The 25,121-nt window shown below is 40.6% G+C and overlaps 1 protein-coding gene across 4 annotated transcripts in view; it reads right to left on the bottom strand.

The window, feature by feature from the left end:
- The window catches only part of LOC117831117 (poly [ADP-ribose] polymerase tankyrase-1-like), a 175,665-nt gene that overhangs the window by 48,466 nt on the left and 102,078 nt on the right, over positions 1-25,121 (bottom strand). For all 4 annotated transcript variants that reach the window (XM_034709639.1, XM_034709640.1, XM_034709642.1 and 1 more), the window contains 8 exons: positions 17,022-17,116; positions 14,956-15,022; positions 14,512-14,698; positions 9,639-9,760; positions 9,430-9,521; positions 9,068-9,146; positions 6,841-7,012; positions 5,944-6,023 (listed from right to left, as the gene is read on the bottom strand). In XM_034709639.1, the coding sequence (XP_034565530.1) occupies positions 5,944-6,023; positions 6,841-7,012; positions 9,068-9,146; positions 9,430-9,521; positions 9,639-9,760; positions 14,512-14,698; positions 14,956-15,022; positions 17,022-17,116 (894 nt within the window). The remainder of the gene's footprint in view (positions 1-5,943; positions 6,024-6,840; positions 7,013-9,067; positions 9,147-9,429; positions 9,522-9,638; positions 9,761-14,511; positions 14,699-14,955; positions 15,023-17,021; positions 17,117-25,121) is intronic.

Genomic DNA, 25,121 nt, shown 5'->3' with positions numbered 1-25,121 from the left:
ACCTCGAGCAGAACCAGACTCATGTTAGACAGCCATCTGCCTAGACTGAGTTGGGGTTGGAAAGAGGGACAGAGGATGCTACAGAACAGAGCAAGAACATTTTCATCCCATGAAACACAATATCTGATTAGATTCTATGATTCGCCTGATTGATTTCATAGTTCTTCCCTACCCGTTATCACTAAGTGAGCATGTTTTCCTCTGTCTATGGATCAGCCAATCACAGCTTTTAAAAGAGTGAGTCACACCTAGCCACAAGGTCAACCACGCTTCCTCACTCAGATCAGAGTTACTGTCCTTTCCTAGCTTAGAGTTATTCTGAGATTGTTCCCAAATCATTCCTAAGCCAGGATTCCTTGCTTAACTCTTGAAGTTATGTTAGCTGTCTTTGTTAATCATCAGCATCAGTCAAAGTTCAGTCAGATCTAGAGATGCACCAGTTGTGCAAATACTAAATCAGATGTTTAAAACAACAGTCGCCAATTCTGATACTGGAGTTTTTTGCAACACTTCTTTGGAAGCCTTTTTCTTTTCTACAAATAAGCTTTGAGAAGCTTTGATGTATCCTAACGTTGCTACTAGGGGTGTCCCGATCCGATATTGGTATCGGATATCGGTGTGATATCAGCAAAAAAAGGAGTATTGGACTATATCAGCCTGCATCTAAAATCTCCAATATAAGAGGGCATGTGACAGTGGTACATTGAACATCTTGTTAACTTGTCCAAAATGTCTCGTTAATACTGGTATTTTGTCATCCTCATTATTTGTGCATTATTTTATTATTATTATTTTTTCTTTATTGTCTGATACAGTATTTTTCTTCTCTGTTTGTTGTTTTGTCTATTTGTCTGTTTGTTTTTTATTATTTTTCATGCCAGTCAAAGTCACACATTTTATCCTGATTTTTTATTTTTTTTGTCACTCTTCGGCTTGGCACTATTTTGTCCTGTATGTTGTTGATATGTGTTGTTAAAAATTCAAAATCCAATAAACTTGAGTCATAAAATCTCCAATATAAGCGCTCCCATACAAGCAGTCCATTCCAGTTCCGCTCCAGCACTTCTATCCAGCAGCGCCCGGATCCAGCATGCAGAGCCCACGTGATCACAACAGCAGCGTGTGCTAAGGTGCTAACAAAGTAACAAGGAGTAGGATTGATGTCGGCCGTGTGGCAGTATTTTTCATTACAGTCCGCAAAAGATGTTGCAACTGAGTGCAACACTTGTCATGCACAAGTTTCCTGTGGTGGCACAGAACCGGGAAAGTTTAAAACGACCAACCTCATCGCACATTTGAAGCAGCATCACAAATAACAGCATGAGAATTTTCACAAGACCACGGAGGCGAAGAAACAAACCTCTGGCTAAGATAGGCTAATTTATTGTGCACGATGAGCAGCCCGTGTGGGTGGTGAGTAATGTCGGGTTGTTTTTATGGGATTTATTGAGGTTATTTTCAGGATCTTCTAATTTATATATTATTCAATTGTAGTATATTCTTATGTTTAAGGTTAAAATGTATGTAACCAATTGGTTAATAATACATGGGTCAGTTTTTCTCATACCTACTGTTGCTGACTATTGTTCTCTGTTTGAGTAATATCACTTGATCAAGCCTTTTCTAACATTCCATACAACAAAACAGGTAATAAAAGTATGTATGATTCATGCTGATATTGTATTGGATCAATATCAGTATCGGCCAATACTCAAGGCTGCAATATCGGTATCGTGTCGGAAGTGAAAAGGTTGTATCGGGACACCCCTAGTTGCTACTAGTCACTCCTCATTTTAAAGGCACTGTGAGGAGTTTTTAACCAGCTGAGAAACAGGCTGAAACCAACACTGATGCCTCTTTATGATCTTCAAAAGCAAACAAGACCATGAACAACAACACTGATACCTTCTCTGTTGTCATTTTTAATGCTACAAACCACTCAGAGGGGGTAGGTGTCAGACCACATGATTGATATTTAGCTTTAGTAACATCCTTCTTTGGCTGTTTTTATGACACATAACCACATGGAATGATAAATCTGGCTGTTAAAAGACAGCAGGGTGAGTTTTTGTTGAAAGCACTACTTTTTCATGTACAGAACAAGAGACTTAAAGAGGAATGGATCCCTGCAGTCCTTGTTCAACTGTTTGAAAGATGTAAAGTTATGGCTGAGCCTAAATTTTCTGCACCTTAACGAGGAAAAGACTGAGGTCATTGTATTTGGACAGCCCCAACAGTTCGATGGGAGCACTCTCGGCCCTCTCGCAGCAAATGTTCACTCCTCTGTAAAGAGCCTTGGAGTTCATTTTGATAGTGCCTTCAAATTTAGGAAACAAATCTCTGCTGTGGTTCAGTCCAGCTTCTTCCAGCTGAGACTCATAGCGAAGGTGAAGGCATATCTCCCTCCTAAGGATCTAGAGAGAGTTGTACATGCCTTTATTACGGCTAGGCTTGATTATTGTAATTCTTTGTATGTCGGCTTAGACATGGCGTCTATTCAGCGCCTGCAGCTTGTACAGAATGCGGCAGCTCGCCTCCTGACTGGCAGGAAAAAGAGGGAGCACATCACACCTGTGCTGCGTGCTCTCCACTGGCTCCCAGTCCGTCACAGGATTGATTTTAAAGTTGCACTTTTAACATACAAGGCCCTAAATGGATTGGCTCCATCCTACTTGGCTGATCTTCTCCATGTTCACAACCCAACCCGAGCACTGAGGTCAACAAACCAGCTGCTCCTGGATGTGCCTAAAAGTCGCCTTAAAACCCGGGGAGACCGAGCCTTTGCAGCAGCGGCCCCCAAGCTCTGGAATGGCTTGCCACTCCAATTAAGATCGGCCCCAACTGTTGAATGTTTTAAATCTTTGTTGAAGACCCATCTCTTCTCTTTGGCCTTCTCCTCGTGAAGAGGACATTAATATCCTGTTATGTTGTTGTTTATTGTTGTCTTCATGTAATTTTTACTTTTTACCTTGTAAAGCACTTTGGCCAACACTGGTTGTTTTAAATGTGCTATATAAATAAAGTTGACTTGACTTGACTTGACAAGAGGTATCACTTTGTCCTCAAGGGGGCGCAAAAAATTGATATAAATTTAAAGTTCCTCACAGCAGCTTTAAGTCCCTCTTAAAATGCGTCTGAAGCACGTCTCACAAACTGCATGTTGCTGATCTTGTTTCATGTTTTTTTTTTTTTAAGTTATATTTTTGGCCTTTTTGCCTTTATTTAATAGGACAGCTGAAGAAAGACAGGAAGTGTGGGGAGTAGAGAGAGGGGGAGGACATGCAGGAAATGGTTGACCGGCTGGGAATCGAACCGGCAACCCCTGCGACGTGGACTGTAGCCTCTGTATGCGGGGCACTTAGACTGCTAGGCCACCAGCGCCCCTTGTTTCATGTTTGGGCATGAAAACAAATCAGTTCGTTCTATAGGTGACTTCTTCTGCTGGATAAACACTTGGGTATACCAGATTTCTAGCATTGAACTGACACAATAGATAACACTGGCTACAGACACTGATACATGGCACATTATTTGCCGATGGACCGGTGTCCACAACTGGACAAACATCGCCTGATACCATGTGTGCTCAGTGAACTACTAGTTTGAACCCCTTCTGCTTTTGAACAGATGGCAGGGACGGTGCAAAGTGTTGTTTTTCCCAAAACGTCAATCACTACCTCAGCCAGACTGTTAACCCTGGTCCAAGTGTGTGTTTATGTGTGTGTGTGTGTATGTGCATGCTTCAGGTAACAAGAGCCTGTCAGAAATCCAGACCAGAGCTCATCGTCTGCTCTGCTACGATCCACTGCCAACCTGCCAAAGCATCACACTTCAGACACTGACAGACCCTCTTTATCTGGATAACCCCATCACTGTCTGTCTCCGCGGGTAAAGACACAGATTTTCACTCAGCACCGAATACTTCTGTCAAACGCTTTAGCGAACCATTGCCAGGTCCTGACATTTGGTGGGTGGTTTTATCCGAGGCATATTACAGCGCATCATAAGCGCCTACAGTTTTAACATGAGTGGGCCCGGTGCAAATCAAGCTGCTAACAGTGGCAGCACAGTGAGTCGTATAAGATGACTGTGATTATACTTGAATCAACGTGACCAACAACACCGAGACGACAACAAGAAAACGATTGATTCGCCACAAATATCCACCTGGCATTAAAGAAAAATCACTACATCCTGGAATCCATGAGCGCAACAAGCCCAGTCATAAAGGTCAGGACATTTTCTACCATTGTCATTTAAAATGAAGAGCCTGGGTTGTTACACAAGATTATCTGTGACACTTCTTTAGAGATTTTTCAGTTTTCAGCCCATTTCAGTTCACCCTTTCCTGCTGTAAATCACTGCTTCATTGTGTCATAAAAAAGGAGCTTCACTAATGACAAAACGATTATGGTTTAAAAAAATCACAGACTCATTTTGTGTCTTTCTTTTCATCCATAGTGTGAATAGGGTGCTTGTTTAAGGAATGTCAGTTAAAGCATTTTAGGGCCAGCTTTTCAGGGCAGGATTCAACCTTCTTCCAAACTTTAATGAGGCAATTAAAAAAGATTTCTGCTCCCTCAGGGCAAATTACTTTCTAAGATTGGTGCCCAAGGCTAGTGAGGTCACATTTTTTCTTTCTTTCTTTTTTTAAATGAAGGCATCATCGATTGTTTGGAAGTCATTGTCTCTTCTTTCTTGTTAAACTTACATGACCAAAACCAATTTCCAGGCGTGGGCCGCCAAAATGAAAGCAAATGGATCATTTTCAAAGAGACATGAATATATAAATTTAGATGTTAAAGGGGACATATCACGCTTTTTTCATCAATATATATTGGTCTAAGAGGTCCCCAAAACATGTCTTTAAAGTTTATGCTCAAAAAAACACTTTGAAATCAGATTTTGGTCTGCCTGAAAAACCCTCTTCTTCAGTCCTCCTCAGAACACTCTGTTTTCTCTCTGACCACGCCCCCTCAGGAAGTGGATGTGCCTCGGCTCTCCAGCACATTGATCTAATGTTTACATGTTGGCTGAATATACACGGCTGCCCAGAGATCGCGTTACTTCAACCCTCTGAATCTGATCCAGAATCTGATCCTGACGGAGAGGCGCCTGAAGCAGGACCTTTCTGAACCATTGGTCACAGATTTAGTGTTTCTTGTTGTTTTATTTATCAGTATGTCGACGTGTGTCTTGGTACACAGCTACGTACATGTAGCTATGTGGCTATGCCAATTAGCGCTAGCACTTATCCATGATAAATAAAAATCATCCACTAGATCTTCAAATCTGCAGACGTGGGGAGTAAAACCGACCTCTACCAGAAAGGCAGCGGGACCTTCCAGTTTTTGTGTTTCTTGTTGTTTTATTTGTCAGTATGTAGACGTGTGTCTTGGTACACAGCTACAGCTACGACATGTAGCTATGTAGCTATGCTAACTAGCGCTAGCACTTATCTATGATAAATAAAAATCATCCACTAGATCTTCAAATCTGCAGACGTGGGGAGTAAAACCGACCTTTGTGTTTATTAAGACAGCCTACAACTAGCATGCCTCCCTCCTAAGCTCCTTGTTAGCACACATTTGTGCAGGTAATGAAAAACGGAGGAGGGATTCAGTATTATTTTATACAGTCTATGGGCTGAACAAGCTCCGAGCTCTGACTCCGTGACAGACCGGATATTGTTGTTACGTAACAAAAACACTGAAGTCTGAAACGGCTCGTTTCACACACATTTACAGAAAGGTGGAGAAATCAGAACAGGGGCATTCTCTTTTCATTCTCGGGGGGTTTGTAGACATGCCAGGGAAACATATTTCAGGTAAAGAACCATTAAAAAGTCAATTTTGCATGATATGACACCTTTAAGATATTGAGTTCTGTGACTGCAAACTATTTGTACTTTCAGGTCGTGATGATAGATCACAATCTAAATACCTTGACAGTGTCCAGGTCTCCGGCTTTCGCAGCTTCCAAAAGTCTGTAGTCCACGTCTGAGTTTCTCACTGGGACGTTCTCTACAAAGAAAGAGAACATAAGATGTGTTAAATTTTTTTAGAAATGAACATGAAATTATATTAATTGCATTGTTTAATGAATCAGACCAACCCGATTCACTGTAAGTTACCATACAGCTGATACACTTAAAGGAACAGAACCTGTATTTGCTTTGTTTCAGAGGCTGATGTCAATCTAGTGCTCTAAATGCTAAATATGAAGCTTCAGCCTTCTGCTTGTTGGTAAGACTGCAGAAAGTTGCAGTGGTTAGCAAGTCAACAATAATGCAAACCAATGCAGATTTTAAAGTATCCGGTCGAGGCAGATGACTGTCTAACATGAGTCTGGTTCTGCTCAAGGTTTCTGCCTGTTAAAGGAAGTTTTTCCTTGCTGCTGTAACTAGCTAAATACTGCGAGGTGCAATGCTCATGGTGGATTAAGATGAGATAAGACTGAGTCTTATCCTGTCTTGATGTTTGGTCTTTGTTAATATTTGAACAAAGAGTACAGTCTAGACCTGTTCTGTTTGTAAAAGCGTCTTCAGATAACGTTTGTTGTGATTTGGCGCTATACAAATAAAGATTGATTGATTGAGATTGAAAGTATTCAACAATGTGGAGTAACCTCTCCTGCTGAAGAAGGTAAGTGGGCCCTCTTTGATTCAAAGCTTTATACCTATCTGAAGCTCTGGTCTGAAAGTGTAAATCCTAACCTTTGATGAAACAATCTCAGTTAATCCCACTGTTGCTAGCTATTGCATGACAACCGAAATACAGCACCTACACATCTGCACACTCACCCACACACAAACACAGACACACATAAAGGGTTTTGTACCATTGAGTATTTGCTGCACAGCTTCGTTTCCCATCTGAGCAGCAGTGAAGCCCTGCAGCGACACCAGCGAGGCGTCAGCCCCGTATCCAAGCAACAGTCTGCAGGTCTGAAGGTGGCCTGCCAGGGCTGCTCGGTGCAACGCCGTCTGACCCAGCGTGTCGAGGGCGTTCACCTGCAAACACAAACCCCTTTTTATCATGACTCATAAAAGAACTTACAGTTACTCTATTTTTCACTTACACTGCTTCATTTGAATAAGACCCAGAAACTCCATATCTGTTATACAGTCAGTCTGTGATGAGTAATTCTTCTGTATTACCTGGCTGTGTTTAATACTTGATTCTGATTGGTCAAAACCCCATAACAATGATTATTGATTCTCAACAGCTAAAGCGACTCAAGAGACAACCTGATCACACATGTCACATCAAATCAATCTGTGGAAAGGACATCAGCCACATTGCACCTCTGCCTGTTGACACTGTGGCAAAACCGTTAGTTTCTGCATTCTAAACCAGTACGCTAAATAACAAAGAGGATGTTTTCAATATTAGATCTTGTGTAGGCAATGGCAGCAGAGCTGGTGAGTGCATGTTTCAGTGGCTGATCGCTTCAAAGTAACTCAACCCTCCTGCTACCCTCAAATTTACTAACATCTTTTATCCTTGGGGTCAATTTGACCCCAGCAATTTAGACCTCCACAAACTGATTGTTACCCAGGTTTATGTGTCAGGTACTTTATGTTTCTTTGTTGACTATCTAAATAACCTTTTTAAATAAAATATATTTCAACCATAAACACAATTTAAAGCATTAGGAAGGACTTTATTATAAAACAGAACATCAAACTGCTGTGAGTTTGTCATGCTCTCGTCGGCCCTGCCTTGTTTCTATGTTATCAAAAGATATGACACAGGACTCATCATTAAATGTCTTTAGAGACATGGAGGCTGGAAATGTTCTATCTAAATATAAAGGTTGGTGGTTCGATCCCAGCTCCTGCAGTCACATGCAGAAGAGTCCTTGGTTATAGTGACCTCAATATCATCAAAAACAACCAAAACAAATGTGTGTAAAATGTTGATATTTCTTTGTTATGTACAGCTAAAACAACCTGGGGTCAAATTGACCACAACGAACACCGATGCATTTTTTTTTTTTTTACAGGAAATTGGAACATATCAACATTTTAATTTACGTTTTCCCAGTTGTCCCCATTAAATTAGGAAAAGTCATAAAATATGAAGGCAAACAAATGATGTTAGTCATTCATTTAGAGATGTTAAACATTGAATGGGGTCCAATTGACCCCAAGGATAATAGGAGGGTTAAAACATCAGTGGTAGTGATAATAGAAACAGTGATAAAAAAGTAGTCTTTTGCCTTGTTTATGTTCAAAGGTGTGTCAACTGAAGAGCCCGAAGGTGAAGGATTGTCAGGGTCCTGCTCACCCGGTCTAGATCCTTATTAATATAACCACCTGCTCCCTTTTTATCCCTCACTTAAATACATCTGAATTCAACCTCTTAAAGCAACATCTCAAGTATGTCAGGCTCATGTAAATATTTTCTACATTGAACCAACAGCAAAAGAAAAGTTACCATAAGGAGGACATTCTGCTCTGAAACACTGCTCATGGTTATTTATATGAATAAGGTGGCTGCCACACTTGCTTATGCCTTCACACTTTTTTTCCAGATCAAAATGACAGTTCTAAAAATAGACCCTGACTTTTCATTTGTAAAGGTGAAACAAGCAAAACAATGAATGTTCAGAGATAATGTTTTAGATCAAACATTTATTCTGACATCGGAGGAGTATTCTAATTCTCTTAAGATTATATTATTGCCTTTACTGCATAGTTAAAGATGGAGGGAGAGGACATGCAGAAAGGATGGTGGAAACAACATGCAGCAAAGGGCTAAGGCTTGGTATTGGACTCCTGTAATACATCATTTCAAACATTTTGATAAGTACTGCATAAGGGACTGAGATAAATAAAAAGAAACACCCTGATTTAAAAACACTTGTGATATTAATCTGATTCCATGTGTTGATAAGTAGATGGATGTAAACAGAGAGATTTACATCAGATTATACAATCTACATTTGCATATATCTGAAACAGATTAAGGCAGAACTGATGAGATAAATAACAAGATAGCTGGATGAAGATGAGGATGAAGATATATCTAAACAACTAAATATAGCTAACAGTGTGATTTACCTTTGCACCATGTTTCTGTAACACCTCCATGATGTCATTATGAGCACGTTCTGCTGCCACATGGAGCGGGGTCATAAAACTACAGACAGGAGAGAGAAGGGGGAGGTATAAGTGAGTGTGAAACATATTGTATCATACATAATCATATAGTGTCTGACTTTGTTTTATAAAGCACAAACAGAGTAACAGATAGAGCTGAAACTGTAGTAAACTATTACACCATATGCTGAAAACTGAGCCCAGAAAGAGAAGGACTCCTGGCTTCGATCAGCTGCATATGTTCAGTCATTGGTTTCCAAATTGTAAACAGACATAACGATGATCAGACTTTGTGTTTGTGATCAGACAAAAACAGAACTCACTCTTTATTCTTTTCATTCACATTGGCTCCTTTTCTCAACAGCAGCTCCGTCACCTGTTTCCTCTTAGGGTGTGGCGATGCAACTGCACAATGCTGACACACACAAACACACACAAAAATTCAGAGACATCATCCTCTGCACCAATGAGGGAATGTGTATGCATTCAGTTGTGTGTGTGTGTGGGTGCGTGTGTGTGTGTCTTTTCTTACCAGTGCAGTCTCGTGTGTATGAGGGTGTTTGAAGTTAATGATCTCCAGTGCGAGGGTCTTCTTAGCCTTGGCCATGTCAGCCTCCCGAGCAGCTTGAAGCAGCGAGTGGCCCTTAAACTCATCTGAACACAAACAGAATGTCAATTTGTCAGCCTCTGTGTCAGTTTGTAGAACATTTCTGAGTTTATCTTGTGAGGATTCAAACAAACCAAAACAAGTAAAGGAGTTTCTGGTGCTGCAACTGACTCAAGAATGTGACCAAAATTGGAGCCACAAGGTTCCCACTCGACCATGACAATATATATTATGCCTCGCTATGACCCTGCAGCATACCATTACTTCTAAAGAATTACTTTAAAGTTTGCAACTGCAAGCTAATAATTTAAAATGCAGGAGTATTTGTGCTGGAGCTGAAGCGGAAACAAATGATTATGCCCCTGAGGACAAAAGATGACAAAAAACAAACTCTTGTGCCTCTGAAGCATTTCATCCTGCACAAAAGGAGTCTATTCAAGTCTCCCTATTGACTGAGCAACAGCTTTCATGCATCTATAATCACACACTCAGACAAATAGTTGGTCTCATCTTAAAGTAACATGGTATGCAGTAGTTTCTTCTTTAGGAGAAGTCGTTTTTCATCCTTGTTAGTTGCCCTCAAACTTCTGGCCTCTAACTCCTTAAAATAAGTGTCTTCTTTTGAGCCCTCATCATTTTTAATGGGCTCAGTTTAGACACGCATTGTGAGCAGTTCCTCCAAAGTGATATTTCCTCCTTTTATTGTCTCACTTTAACGATTTTCAGAGGCCTGGAGAAGGAAAAAGTATCCAGTCTTGTTTTAAATGTCAGACATGATGAACATAATTGGGAAAAAAAACAGCAACAAAGGTCTTCATTACTCCAAAGTTTGTGCAATTACCGTATACAAGAAGGTACTTTGATTTCCTTTCTCACATGGAGCTACCTTCATGTCAAGGAGGTATGAGAGCTGACCTTTTAGTGCTTTAAAACATGGTTTACTATGAAACTCCATCACAGTGAACACCGTGTCTGAGTATGAGTTGTTGTTGTGGCATTAAATCAAATTCCAGCATACCAGATTTATAAGCAGCAGAACAGCAGCCAATCTAATGAACATACCTAGTTTTTTTTTTTTTTTTACTATTAATGCATTTCATCAGCTTCTTATTTTTTCCATTATATCATAAACAATTCCCTGTTTTGAGGTGAATTAAAAACGGTCAGCTAATCTCAGCATAAGCATCAGAACAGGGGGAAATAGCTTGCTTGATTTGACCCAATGCTGATGAAGACAAAGTGTTTCAGAAAATTCCATAATAATATTTCATAATACAATAACTGCTTTTTAAAACTCAGTTACCCAAAAACTATTTTCATCTTCTTAAGTTTTGAAACTAAGCTCTGATTTTTTTGTATTTTTAACATATAGATTTTCTATGTCAACAAACACTGTATTCTACATTTCTCTTCTTCAGGGTAATAGGAACCTTAATGTCAGCAGACCAAAGGGTCAATACAACACATCCAAACTTTATTCCATAATCTGTTCTGGTCAAATAAAACTTCTTTCAGGAGAAAAATAAAATACATTTCCACAGTTATATTTTGGGCTTTCCATGCCTTTAGTCCTAGTGGACAGAGCAGGAAACCAGGAGAGAGAGTGTGGAGTAATGTGCGGGACAGAGGCCGCAGGTCGGACCTAGAGATGGAACATGATTTTTGAATGCTTGAATATTCGTTCACTAGAATTCGAAGAGTTAATGCGGATATCATGTCATTTGAAAAGTTAAACTTTTCATCGTTTTCCCCTGTGCCTGGTTGTAATACGGTATTCCTGCCAGACGGTGGCTAATAAGCGTCTTAAAGCTGTTTGCTAACTGTGAGGAGTTACAGAAGAAGAAGAATGCAAACTGCATTAGATAACAAAAGAGGAAGAAAAATTTGCTACAGCCACTGGAAATATGTGTGTAGTGGTCAAGCGGCAACCTCCGGTCTCAAAATATGAAGCCCATACAGAAGTGTTATAAACTGCAGTTCATCGAGCGTCCACTAGAGGCTGGGTGCAGAAACATCGGAAACCACATACACACCCATTCTAAAAGACGATCTTTGCAGCATAAATAAACATGTGTACAGCCTGGTTCAAAAAACGTCTTCGGCCTGAAAAGCTAATTTATCTATCGGCACACACTGGGTCTCATTCATGAAACATGCAGCTGCCCATGTGCAGGTATGGCTGCCAAGGGTGGAGCTGTCCAACTCCGCAGCCATGGCGCACCACCTGTGTGGCTTAGTTTGCCTCGTCAGATAGGCTCCAGTTAGTCTGTGTGGTTTTTAACAAGTAATTCACATTCCAAATAAAAATAATCTAGATCTCAAAGCTTTCATTGCCAAATTATTTGTTGTAAAAATATGTTATATATTTATATTTTTTTAATATTTTGTCATGTTTAAATTACATGTTTCAAAGGCATCTGTGTACTGTGTACATAACAGAGAGCAGTACATATTAAAATTGTATTTCCGACAGTAACAAGCAGTATTTATGTGTATTCCTACATTTACACAAGCTCTACACACAGTCAGGAGCAGGTGGAGATTATGTGAGTAGTTACTCACAGATCAGAGCTACTAAAAGATTGATGAATGCGGAAATCCATGTAAATTTCTGCTGCACACGGTTTACACATAAATTCGTGCTGCTCACGTTTCATGAATGAGACCCACTGTACGGGGGGTGAATTTTTTCTAACGAGACCGTTCAGAAGATATTAAGATTACGAGTTTTGCCCATTTAAAGACATGACTGACTTGACTGACAGCTGGGAACACTGTGGCTGTTGGCTAGGAAGTTCAAAGCCCACCTCTTTACCTCTTACTAGCTCACCATCAGTTAAAGGCCCTGTGATGAGTTTTGAACTGGCTGAGAAAACAGACTGAAAATGATACTGATGCCTCTTTATGACCTTGAATAGCAAACAAGACCATCAGTAACAACACTGACACCTTCACTGTTGTAATGTTTAATGCCTGAAACTGCCCTGAGGGGGTAGGTGTCAGACCACATGATGGACATCTCACTTCAGAAACAGCCTTTATTTGACTGTTTTCATGGAAAATAATCACATTACCTGATAAAGTTGACTGTTGAAGACAACAGGATGAGGCTTTTGTTGAAAACACTACTTTTGCATGTATAGGACAAGAGATAAGAGGTATCGCTTTGGCCACAAGGGGGCGCCAGAATCAATACAAAACAAAAGTTCCTCACAGCAGCTTTAAGTTGGGTTCTGCATTTCCAGTATGGCTCCCGACGACGATCAGCTTCAAAACAGCGCGATGGGTGATGTCACGGATACCAGGTCCATTATTTATACAGTCTATAGTTTAGTGGTATGAGATTCAGAAACGGAGATAGCAGCAGACACTTAGCATGGCTGAAAAATGTAAACATACACGCCACGCTGCTGCGTCACAGAAACACCCACACAAAGGTCGAGACCGTGCCTGCTAGTAGCAGCATATCGTCCCGGTGCTGGTTGATGGGACCGCCACACAAACAAACTGTTAACAGGAAAGGTGTGTCATGGAGTGTTTACTTTTACTGTCTACACCTGCAGCACAACAAATGTTGTGTTAGTCGTTGTTGTGTCAACTTGACAGTTCAAACCTGCTGTCAGAGCTGGATAACGAATAACCCCTGAATAAATGCCAGTGATTATGGAATAGTATTTTTTGGCTTGAAATGCCCATCCCTAGTTGGCCTAAACCAGGGCCCCCTGCCCGAGGACCAAAGCCCCTGCACATCGGGCACATGACTTTACCACCAGGCCAAACTGTCACCCCAGAAAAAAATATTTTTTATCTGTACTCCCTCAACTGACACTCACACCAGACTGAGATTTCTGCATACACAATAGGCTTTGACAGAGACTTTCCCCTGCTGGAGGCCTCAAATCCACATTTTAATTATACAGTGCATCAAAACATGCTAAAACTTTCAGAAGATGTCGAGTTGCAGTTTGTATCACTGTGACGAGTCTTCACAGAGAATGTCCCTCTGAGACCCTTTTTCAAAGACATTCAGAAACAGACAACTTACAGGGGGAATTGTCCTGCTGTCTCAACCTAAGATGGCTTTATAATTGATGCAGCGAGTGACTGTTGTTTTGATCTGCCTCGCAACAAAGGCACAGCAACAAGTGCAGCACAAGGTAGCTGACTCACTAATGAACTCTCAAGGAGTGCTGGAGAGCTCTCTAAAGGAGACAGATGAGTTTGTCCGTTTTGAGCATCTTATAGCTGAAGATGTTGAAAAGGTTGCTGTGCTGGACAAATGGATTTAACTATAGTGCTCTTAACTTCAGTTTTAAAAACACTGGTCTGCAAAATGTTCAGTTAAGAGAACAGATCGGGAGACTCAGTTTTGTTGCAGTGAAATACATCAAAATCATGCATCCAAAACACAAAAATAAAAGCAACAGTGTGGGAGAGTATAAATATATGAAGACAAGGCTGAGTACACATTATCACCAATTTGGATCCCCACATCCTGTTTAGAGTGCTGTACTGTTATGAATGGCCTACTGTATGAAAGCAATTCAAAGGCAGGAGCTAGCTTACAGGCGGCTAAGGAAAGATTTGTTAACCTAACTGTAGTTGTGATTGCTTTACAGGCAGGCTGAAGTGGTGTGTGTGTTCAACATCTACAGCTAGTTGAAATTGACTGCTCCAAACTGACTGTTGTGAAGTTATTACTTCCCAAAATAGCCCTTTAATTAATTCAGCCCCACAACACATTGAGCAGTGATATGCGCTGCAGCTGTAGTTTATGTAAATCAACCCCCGCACTCACATGTGAGTCTCTCCTTCAGCTCCGGAGTGGGCGCCATGTCCACAGAGCTCTTGCTGTGGCAGTTTAATAGGGTGGGGTCGGCCCCGTGACTCAGCAGCAGAGAGCAGACCTCCACTCGGTTTTTGGAAGCCGCTTCATGGAGCGGGGTGAACTGCCACAGATCCATGGCGTTTACGCACGCGCCATGCTGGAAGGAAAGAGGGACGGGAATGAGAAAAGAATGATGTTGAGAATGATTTCTTTTGAATTTCATTTGTTTTGTTCCTAAAGTAATTCAGCAGACAGTTCTTATAAGAGCAAAACACAACAACAATGTAGGGAAACACTGGTCAGATTTGTGCTAATATAAACAAAATACACAATAGTTCAATAAAGAGAGTGTGTGTGTGTGTGTGTGTGTGTGTGTGTGTGTGTGTGTGTGTGTGTGTGTGCGTGTGTGTGTACCTTTAGCAGCAGTTCAGTAACTTCATAGTGGCCATAGGAGCAGGCATTATGTAGAGGCACCAGACCACTGGAGGAGCAAAACAGACACCATTCAAATCAACAGTTGATATATTTTAACTATTCAGAAACACGATATAATAATTTAACTCTTGATTGCTGTGTCATATCTTTTATTCAGTTCTATAATGAACTACAGTATGTCACAAGACTTAGGCTGTTTTCCAAACTGCCTACTATAGCAGTAGGTACTGATTTGGCCAAATTCTAGTATGTAGCATGTGAACAAGAGCAAAATCTGCAGTATGCCAAAACTATCCAGATGTTGAACTGATTCAGAAAAAATTCTAAGTCTGCATTGGACCAGTCTCCATTGCGTACATTTTCCCACAATGCATAGCGCTAACATTCCGAGTTTTTCTTCTTTTTTAGATGGGGGGAACTCATTTTTGTGGTGCTGTGAAAACTATTAAATTCCATATAAACCACTTCTTAACTTTTGAAATCACAAGTGATGTTAAAGAAGCAGTTTCTCTATCAGCTTGGCCGTTGTTTACTTCAGTTTAACGAAACTGGAAATCCAGCGACGCCTGACCCAGCAGACTACAAAACAGATGAAACCCAACAGTCATACTAACTACATACTACTAGGGATGCACCGATCCTACTTTTTAGGTCCTGATACAGGTGCCGATACCTGGGCTTTGGTATCTGCTGATACCGATACCGAACTGATCCGATCCCTGTATTGATTTAAAAATCTCTATTCCTTAATGTGAGGACAGAATCATGTTTTGGCAACTTCAGGCTTTCTGACTTTGAAAACCACAATGAAATGAACATTTTTAAACTGACAGTGTCATTATTCAAGAGATTATAAATGTGTGCCAGCAGTTTGGTGAGTTAATCTTCATAACCAACAGATATTATAAGTCAACTGTACCTCAGCAGTCGATACGAGGAATTAAATATTCTGCATAGAAAAACAGCTTCAAATGAGAAAATAAAAAATAGGTCAACGTAGTGTTTCCATAGTGTTTCCCACAGAATGACCTGTACCTGTGGCAGGGAGGAGGGATATTAAAATCGGCACTATATATCGTCCCCTTGTCGCCGATATCCGATCTAGCTTTTTGAGTCCGATCTGGCCGATATCCGATACCAGGATCAGATCGGTGCATCCCTACATACTACCTTCAAACGCAATATGCAGTATGCAGTATGCAGTATGCAGTACTTACTGCATTCTACATTCGTTGGTAGTATGTAGCAGGCTGTTTCAGTGAAAACAGCCTAAGTCAGGCTAGAAGCTCTGTGGAGCTATGCTATGCAATACTAGGCCTTTTTAGCTAAATGCTAACAGCAGCTTGCTAACATCCTCATAGTGACAATAAAGTGTAAACTGTTTGAATGTTTGAATTTGTAAAGTAATACAAATCATCACTGCATTAAAAAAAACAACAAGTGAGATTGGTAGAAATGGATTTGCATGTATTTAGTAGCAAATTGAAGATTGACACAAACTGAAACTTTGATCAGATGGCAGCACCAGAGAAAAATCCAGGGATCAACTAAATTAATAATGCAGTGTTTTCTCAGTGGCATTAGTATCTGTGCAAATGTTCATCTGAATCAGTCAAATATTTGTTGAGATATTTCATTCTGTATTAAAGTGGCAGTCCACCAGAGAGACCAGAACGGCCACTTCTGAGCTGGCAGCATAGCTAGGAATGAAAGGTTTTACCAAATGGATTGTGGGGGATGAAGTTTGGATATAACTTGTACATCTCCGTGCTCTTGCAACAGAGGAAACTATACAACAAGCAGTTTGGATGTATGCAAGATACTTTTGTAATATCATCAATGTTACCATGTTTTTCAGGTCTTTGAATATGAAGAGTGCCAGCAGAAAGCACTGTTTCTCTTTCATTAACCAGACTACTTGGCACCTCTAAAATATCATGACTGTAGTTCTTCCAAAAGTCTAAATTCCAGCACATTCAAAATGTTGCTTACCCAATCCCTCTACGCCTTAAACTTGTATTTCACATTGATTTTCTTGTACTTACCCCTTGTCCTTGGCGTGAACATCTGCTCCATGCTGTAGTAACAGCTGAACTATCCTCACCCTGTTGTATCCCGCTGCCAGGTGGAGTGGAGTGGACTGGAGAGAAAGAAAGAAAGACACAGATAAAGATACATGGAAGGTAGGACCAAGGGGAGAATGGTAAATGTTAAATGGACTTGTACTTAGATAGTGCTTTTCTAGTCTTTCTGACCACTCAAAGCACTTTTACACTACTCGTCACATTCACCCATTCATACCCATTCACTCACTGATGGTAGAGGCTGCTATGTAGTAAGGGACCATCAGTGTTAGCTAATCTCATTCGTTCACATTCACACACCTCTGAACAACAGAGGGAGCAATTTGGGGTTCAGTGTCTTGCTCAAGGACACTTCGACATGTGACTGAAGGAGCTGGGATTGAACTGCCAAACTTCCAAGAATAAAAAAAGGAGGCAGGGGAAGGAGACACAATGAAAGAAAGAGGAAGATATAAAGTAAATGTTAGCCCACACTTTCTTTCTGCAGCACAACAGCCTATCATTATCATTTCCGAACATCAGTTTTGTGTAGCGAGGCTGCATTAAGGAAGCACACATTCTGCTCCACACTGAGCAGCCAGATGTACGCACACTTTTTGAGGAATGACTTCTCAGAGAGAAATGGGTTTTTCTTCCACTGAATCAGTCTAAATTGATAAAGCCTGACTATATTCCCTCCATTTAACTGATGGAAAGCTGCAGTTCTGACAGCTCTAAGATGGGACTGAGATGAGATGGCTTCAGCTGTCTGTGCAAAGTTTCCTCTGTGCTCTCAGCAAAGGCCATTCTTCCTCAAAGCCTGAGTGACACCTAGACTGCTGAAGAAATGTTACAGCTCTAAAAATGTTCACATTTTTCAGTTAAATTGAACTTTTTACAGGAAAGAGTAATGGCAAACTTGCCTCTAAGTCTGGAAATAGAAGCTATTTTATAGCACTGGATGTTCTAGTATCAAATCAGAAAAAAGAAAAGGAGCACAACTACAAAAGGCGTCAGGCAGATACAAAGTTTTTAGACTGGACACATGGGCTAACTAGAAACTTGCTGAATCTTGTGGTTGGGTGAAAAAACAAAATGTGTCATGAGCATTTTTAAAAAGGTCACTTTCACACATGCCATTTGTTTTATCTGGTTCCTGATAATAGCCAGGCTATATTCCACAAAAGCTGTGAAACCCATAATTTGCCTTCTAAATCATCTGAAATTCCTGGGAAACCCCTAACAATGCTGCTATTATTCAGGACTAATCTCATCTGTACCTGATGAAAAGTTAGCTCAAATCACAACACAGCATTTTCTCAATTACATCTCCACACTAACACCCTGTCATCTGTCTCCGTGTGAGCTTAGACTTTGAAGACTTTGGATTATACAGAACAACTGAGACTGTCACCACTTTTCAAACCAACCACTGTTGGAACACTTTCTTCCAAATTTTCTAAGATATCATATTAAAATATCATATTAAATTATCACAACTTTCTATTGTGGAAATGCCAAGTAAAAGTAAAATCAAGTGCAATGAAAGAGAGAATTATCATATCAGATTTTCTCAGTGTGTGGAATAAACACAAAGTAATGGTGCTCTAATGAAAAGGATCAGCTCTCAGTGAAGAAGCCCAGCTACCCAGCTCATTACGCTCTTATCCTAATATCTGTGCTGTAGTAATAACTTATGTAAGCTAGCACATGGCCCATAATGTCCCCTGCAATCCAATCATGCAGATAGATGGGGATGGATGTGTGAACTTTTCTCTGTGATGAGGGTATTTTGGTTGGAAACTCGGCTACTGTTTCAAAAGAAATGTTAATACTTTTGTTTTTTTCATGACAGCTGACAACAGAGAGACTGCAGGCGATGGCAATGAATTTATATAATAATGCATATAGTGGGGACAATAGTGTTTAAGGCTGGTGTCCCCAACCTCTTTGCAACAAGAGCCTTTTAATGAGGAGAAACAAAGTTGAGGATTTAGGACGCATTTTTAAGCTAGATAACGATGAAGGTACCTTATAAGTTTTGTTTTCCAAGGATGAGTTCACCTGTAAAAATATACCCTCACTGATATTCTAAACTCAGGGTATCGACTGCTACATAGTAGATCTAAAAACTGAGTGCCATGACTGAAGGAATGTCATGAAGAATTGCAGAAACAGATTTAAAGGGGACATATCAGGCTTTTTTCATCAATATATATTGGTCTAAGAGGTCCCCAAAACATGTCTTTAAAGTTTATGCTCAAAAAAACACTTTGAAATCAGATTTTGGTCTGCCTGAAAAACCCTCTTCTTCAGTCCTCCTCAGAACACTCTGTTTTCTCTCTGACCACGCCCCCTCAGGAAGTGGGTGTGGCCTCGGCTCTCCAGCACGTTGATCTAATGTTTACATGTTGGCTGAATATACACGGCTGCTCAGAGATCACGTTACTTCAACCCTCTGAATCTGATCCAGAATCTGATCCTGACAGAGAGGCGCCTGCAGCAGGACCTTTCTGAAGGATTGGTCATAGATTTAGTGTTTCTTGTTGTTTTATTTATCAGTATGTAGACGTGTGTCTTGGTACACAGCTACGAACATGTAGCTATGTGGCTATGCTAACTAGTGCTAGCACTTATCCATGATAAATAAAAATCATCCACTAGATCTTTAAATCTGCAGACGTGGGGAGTAAAACCGACCTCTACCAGAAAGGCAGCGGGACCTTTCTGAAGGATTGGTCACAGATTTAGTGTTTCTTGTTGTTTTATTTGTCAGTATGTCGACGTGTGTCTTGGTACACAGCTAGAGCTACAGCTATGAACATGTAGCTATGTGGCTATGCCAATTAGTGCTAGCACTTATCCATGATAAATAAAAAACATCCACTAGATCTTCAAATCTGCAGACGTGGGGAGTAAAACCGACCTTTGTGTTTATTAAGACAGCCTACAACTAGCATACCTCCCTCCTAAGCTCCTTGTTAGCACACATTTGTGCAGGTATTGAAAAACGGGGAGGGATTCAGTATTATTTTATACAGTCTATGGGCTGAACAAGCTCCGAGCTCTGACTCCGTGACAGACCGGATATTGTTGTTACGTAACAAAAACACGGAAGTCTGAAACGGCTCGTTTCACACACATTTACAGAAAGGTGGAGAAATCAGAACAGGGGCAGAATGGATTTTTTTCATTCTCGGGGGGTTTGTAGACATGCCAGGGAAACATATTTCAGGTAGAGAACCATTAAAAAGTCCATTTTGCATGATATGTCACCTTTAAAACATAAGCTCCTTCTGGATTTTATTCTTAAAATAATCATCAATCAATCAATCTTTATTTGTGTAGCACCAAAACACAACAAATGTTATCTCAAGACACTTTTACAAACAGAGCAGATCTAGACCACTCTATGTGTAATTATTAACAATTACAATTGAACTCAAGAGACCCTCGAAGAATTCTATGAGCCACCCAAGCCGAGGATGAGATTAAGAAAGAGAGATGCTGTGCGGTTGGTATTTCTCTAAAAGGACTAGTTCTACAAGGACATTTTATGAATAGCACCCTTAATAAAACATGTATAAAAAGGGCTCCAGCCTTTGTCTAGAGAACTTGGTTGTACGGTTGCAAGGGCCACGTAGTATTAGAGCACTAAAGCTTAAGGAAAAAAATTACACAAATCCACACTCTGCTCAATCTAAAGATAACAGAAATGAAGGAGAGAGAGAGAGGAGCAGCAGTGGTCAATCGACATAGAGATAATGTACAGAGAGAAGCGTTCATTAAGTAAACAGAACTGTGATCTTGAAAAATAAAAACTTCTGAATACATCCATAAACAGCTGTGTGTCTCTCTGCTCTACCCTCAGTCACAGCTACTATACACCTCTTACTCTCCTCATTCACGGGTTGGCAAACACTGACATCTAATAACGACACATATGTCACATGTATCTGTTACCAGTGGTAGACAAAATACACAGCTTCATTACTTAAGTCAAAGTATATATCCTCCAGGTCAAATATTACTCCAATACAATTGAAAGTTGCTCTGTCAAATTATTACTTGAGTTCAAGTCCTGGAGTAGCCTGATCTGAGTGAAATCTGCAAGTAGTGAGTAACTAGAGCACTGATGTAGAAATGTAGTGGAGTCAAAAGTACAATAATTGTCTTATGACTGCAGTGGAGTCAAAGTCATAAGTTCCCCCAAAAAATAATACTCAAGTAAAGTACAGATACTCAAAAAATATACTTAAGTACTGTACTCAAGTACATTTACTTTGTTACTGTCCACCACTGTCTGTTAAAGACAGAGAGCAGAGGTGAGACAAAACAATGTCACCTGCTCCCTTTATGTTATCAGTCCAAACCTGCAGACTGTTGACAGTGATCTTCACAACACTGTACAACGACTGACACCCATGAAAAGACCAAATTAAAGGTGACATATCACGCTTTTTTCATCAATATATATTGGTCAAAGAGGTCCCCAAAACATGTCTTTAAAGTTTATGCTCAAAAAACACTTTGAAATCAGATTTTGGTCTGCCTGAAAAACCCTCTTCTTGAGTCCTCCTCAGAACACTCTGTTTTCCCTCTGACCACGCCCCCTCAGGAAGTGGATGTGCCTCGGCTCTCCAGCACGTTGATCTAATGTTTACATGTTGGCTGAATATACACGGCTGCTCAGAGACCCGCGTTACTTCAACCCTCTGAATCTGATCCAGAATCTGATCCTGACGGAGAGGCGCCTGCAGCAGGACCTTTCTGAAGGATTGGTCATAGATTTAGTGTTTCTTGTTGTTTTATTTGTCAGTATGTCGACGTGTGTCTTGGTACACAGCTACGGACATGTAGCTATGTGGCTATGCTAATTAGCGCAAGCACTTATTCATGACAAATAAAAATCATCCACTAGATCTTCAAATCTGCAGACGTGGGGAGTAAAACCGACCTCTGCCAGAAAGGCAGCAGGACCTTTCTGAAGGATTGGTCACAGATTTAGTGTTTCTTGTTGTTTTATTTGTCAGTATGTCGACGTGTGTCTTGGTACACAGCTACAGCTACGAACTGTAGCTATGTAGCTATGCTAACTAGCGCTAGCACTTATCCATGATAAATACAAATCATCCACTAGATCTTCAAATCTGCAGACGTGGGGAGTAAAACCAACCTTTGTGTTTATTAAGACAGCCTACAACTAGCATGCCTCCCTCCTAAGCTCCTTGTTAGCACACATTTGTGCAGGTAATGAAAAACGGGGGAGGGATTCAGTATTATTTTATACAGTCTATGGGCTGAACAAGCTCCGAGCTCTGACTCCGTGACAGACCGGATATTGTTGTTACGTAACAAAAACACAGAAGTCTAAAACGGCTGGTTTCACACACATTTACAGAAAGGTGGAGAAATCAGAACAGGGGCAGAATGGATTTTTTTCATTCTCGGGGGGTTTGTAGACAGGGACACATATTTCAGGTAGAGAACCATTAAAAAGTCCATTTTGCATGATATGTCACCTTTAAGATAATTCTCAATACTAACAGAGAGGAACATCTCTGCAGATAATAAACACTTCTTCTGGGTTATGAGTGATAATTCAGGGGAAATATTTTATTTTGTGCATACATGACTTTTCAGACAAAATATATGTATTTTGCCTTTACTTGCTATAACATTACGTCAAATATTGGTCAGTGTTCAGTGACTTTCAGTACTACACCGATGTGCAGGTTGAAAATCACAAGTAATAAAACTAACAATGTTGGATGCCCAGGAGTTGAGTTTTTGTTGCAATGCTATCCAAACAGGTAGAGATAGACTGATGAATTGATTCAATGGTGGGCCAATTAATGGGTGGATTAATCAGTCGAGCGATTAATGGCATTTTGAAATAATAACCATTGGCCAATGTCTGCGCTCATGAGGCTAATTAAAAAAAGACTATTAATGTCTGCGGACACAGAAGGCAGCATTATCAGTGTGGCTGCTGTCGAGCAATGTTAGCGCTTTTCCTATTCCATTTTCATTTCACCAATCTGCATCCCACATTCTGCTCTCAGTGTCCTCAGTCGTCATCGTCTTTTCTATATGACTGTTTTTCTCATTATAAATGACAGCATATCCAATATCCATATATCCATATCCAACAGTAACTTTCTATGTTTAATGTAATATGTTTAATGTTTAATGTTATATGTTAACTAATTAAAGATCCATCTAAAACATGTTGCTGGCTTAGATAACCATATATATTAGATGGTAATGTGCATGGACTAATGGATGTTATTATTCAATTGAATGTATTTCTGAGCTTTGGGATGCAGGTTAGTATCGCTGTCCGTGGTGCTGAAGAGCTGCACAGTGACAGCTGTCCCTCAGACTGAGAGATGCACATCATAAACAGCTGAGAAGTGTCTTAAAGACACCACAGCAGCAACAAACTCTGTGACTGCTCAGCACCCCGACTTCTGACACACCCTGACGTGCGAGAGGTTGCGAGGGCCCGTTCAATGCAATTCAATTGTTGTTATTGATCAAATGCTCTCCAATTATTGGCACCAGCATCGGCCATTGAGAAAACGATACTGGTGGACCACTAGAAACAGGTATCAATATCATTTGAGTTTTACTAGCATCATATCTGGTAGCGTGACAATGCAAGAATGTTCTTTTTTCATGTAAAGTTTCTTCTGCATCACACTGACAGCCTTCTCATCCCATCCCACTGCAAGTGATTCTGCTGACAAACACATTATTCTCTGGAAGAAGAACAGCGGCACATCATGACTGTGGTGTGGCGGCAGGCTGACAATGTCAGTGTGTTAGTAAAGTGTTGGTGTTGTTGGTGTCACGGCAATACAGTTGCACACATTGCCAGGATCTCAAAACAAAGCAAAACATCAGAACCATGTCTGAGCTGAAAATCCCCAAACAGCACAGGGATGTGAGCTGAGCAATCACACAACTTATCAGCCGCATTTTAAGAGATTGTAGCTGCTTTTAATTTAGCCAGACACATAAACTGAAAAACTACCTAAACACACACACACACAAGAAAATATAGAGAAACAGATGAAGCAAGGAAACAACACAAAGATGGCAGCACACAGAAATTATTCTATGCTGGTAACCAATGGTAAGGGCACTCACGGGTCAGCAACACAGAAAAACTCTCTTTGGAGAGTCAGACTGCAAAATTATTTCATAAGTCATGATGCAAAGCCCGGGCAACACAGAAATGATATTAAATGTAGTATATATAGAAATGTTTGCAAGGCACCAGCTTTCAAAGAGCAGCTTCTGTGACTTCAGCAGAACCGTCTTTACACACCATGCTGAGAAAAATGATCATTCTGTCACTTTCCTGCTCTGATAATGCATAGCTTTAAGAGGTTTCATGCACATATGATGAGTGTGTAACTTCTTCATAGTGTCGAGCAGACGTCTGGCAAGACCTTAAAAAATAGATCATCTTTGGTTATCAGCCGCTCTCTCAGGAGTCAGGGCCGAAGAGCAGCGGCGGCAGCAGCAGCAGCAGCATTGAGGCAGAGCTGCGGGGACAGATGGTCCACTCGTATTTACAGGATGTGACAGCAGCATTTGGAAGGAGCAGGATACGGTACACACTTAGTCATCATCCTCATTTTATATTCAGTGTCGCAGAGTGAATGTGTGTCCACATGAGCCTATGTACTTGTTATTGCAAATTGCTGTGGTCAGACATAAACAGCAAACAACATAAACGCGTAGGTTAATCAGGTCTTTGGAACATTTTAAACCTTTCATTAACAGTGACTCATCAGTTAGGACTAACTTGCGCACACAGACACACTCACACACGTGCATGGACTGTTGCATCACCATAATGTCGTTGCCAGGGTCAGACTGGGTACTTTAAGCTCCACCTCCTCAATCTGTCAGCTCTGTTAGAGGAGCGGGTACATGCATATTTGTGTCCATGTGTGTGTGTGTGTGTGTGTGTGTGTGTGAGAGAGAGAGAGAGAGCAGACTGCTACCCATAAACGCTGCGGCCTCAGAGATTCTTGCTTTTGATTTTCAGAAAGAAGATTAGTTGAA

The sequence above is a fragment of the Notolabrus celidotus genome, chromosome 19, assembly GCF_009762535.1.
Source record: "Notolabrus celidotus isolate fNotCel1 chromosome 19, fNotCel1.pri, whole genome shotgun sequence".
Taxonomy (NCBI): Eukaryota; Metazoa; Chordata; class Actinopteri; order Labriformes; family Labridae; genus Notolabrus; species Notolabrus celidotus.
Note: the sequence above shows the minus strand (reverse complement) of the source record. Positions and strands in the feature narration are given on the sequence as shown.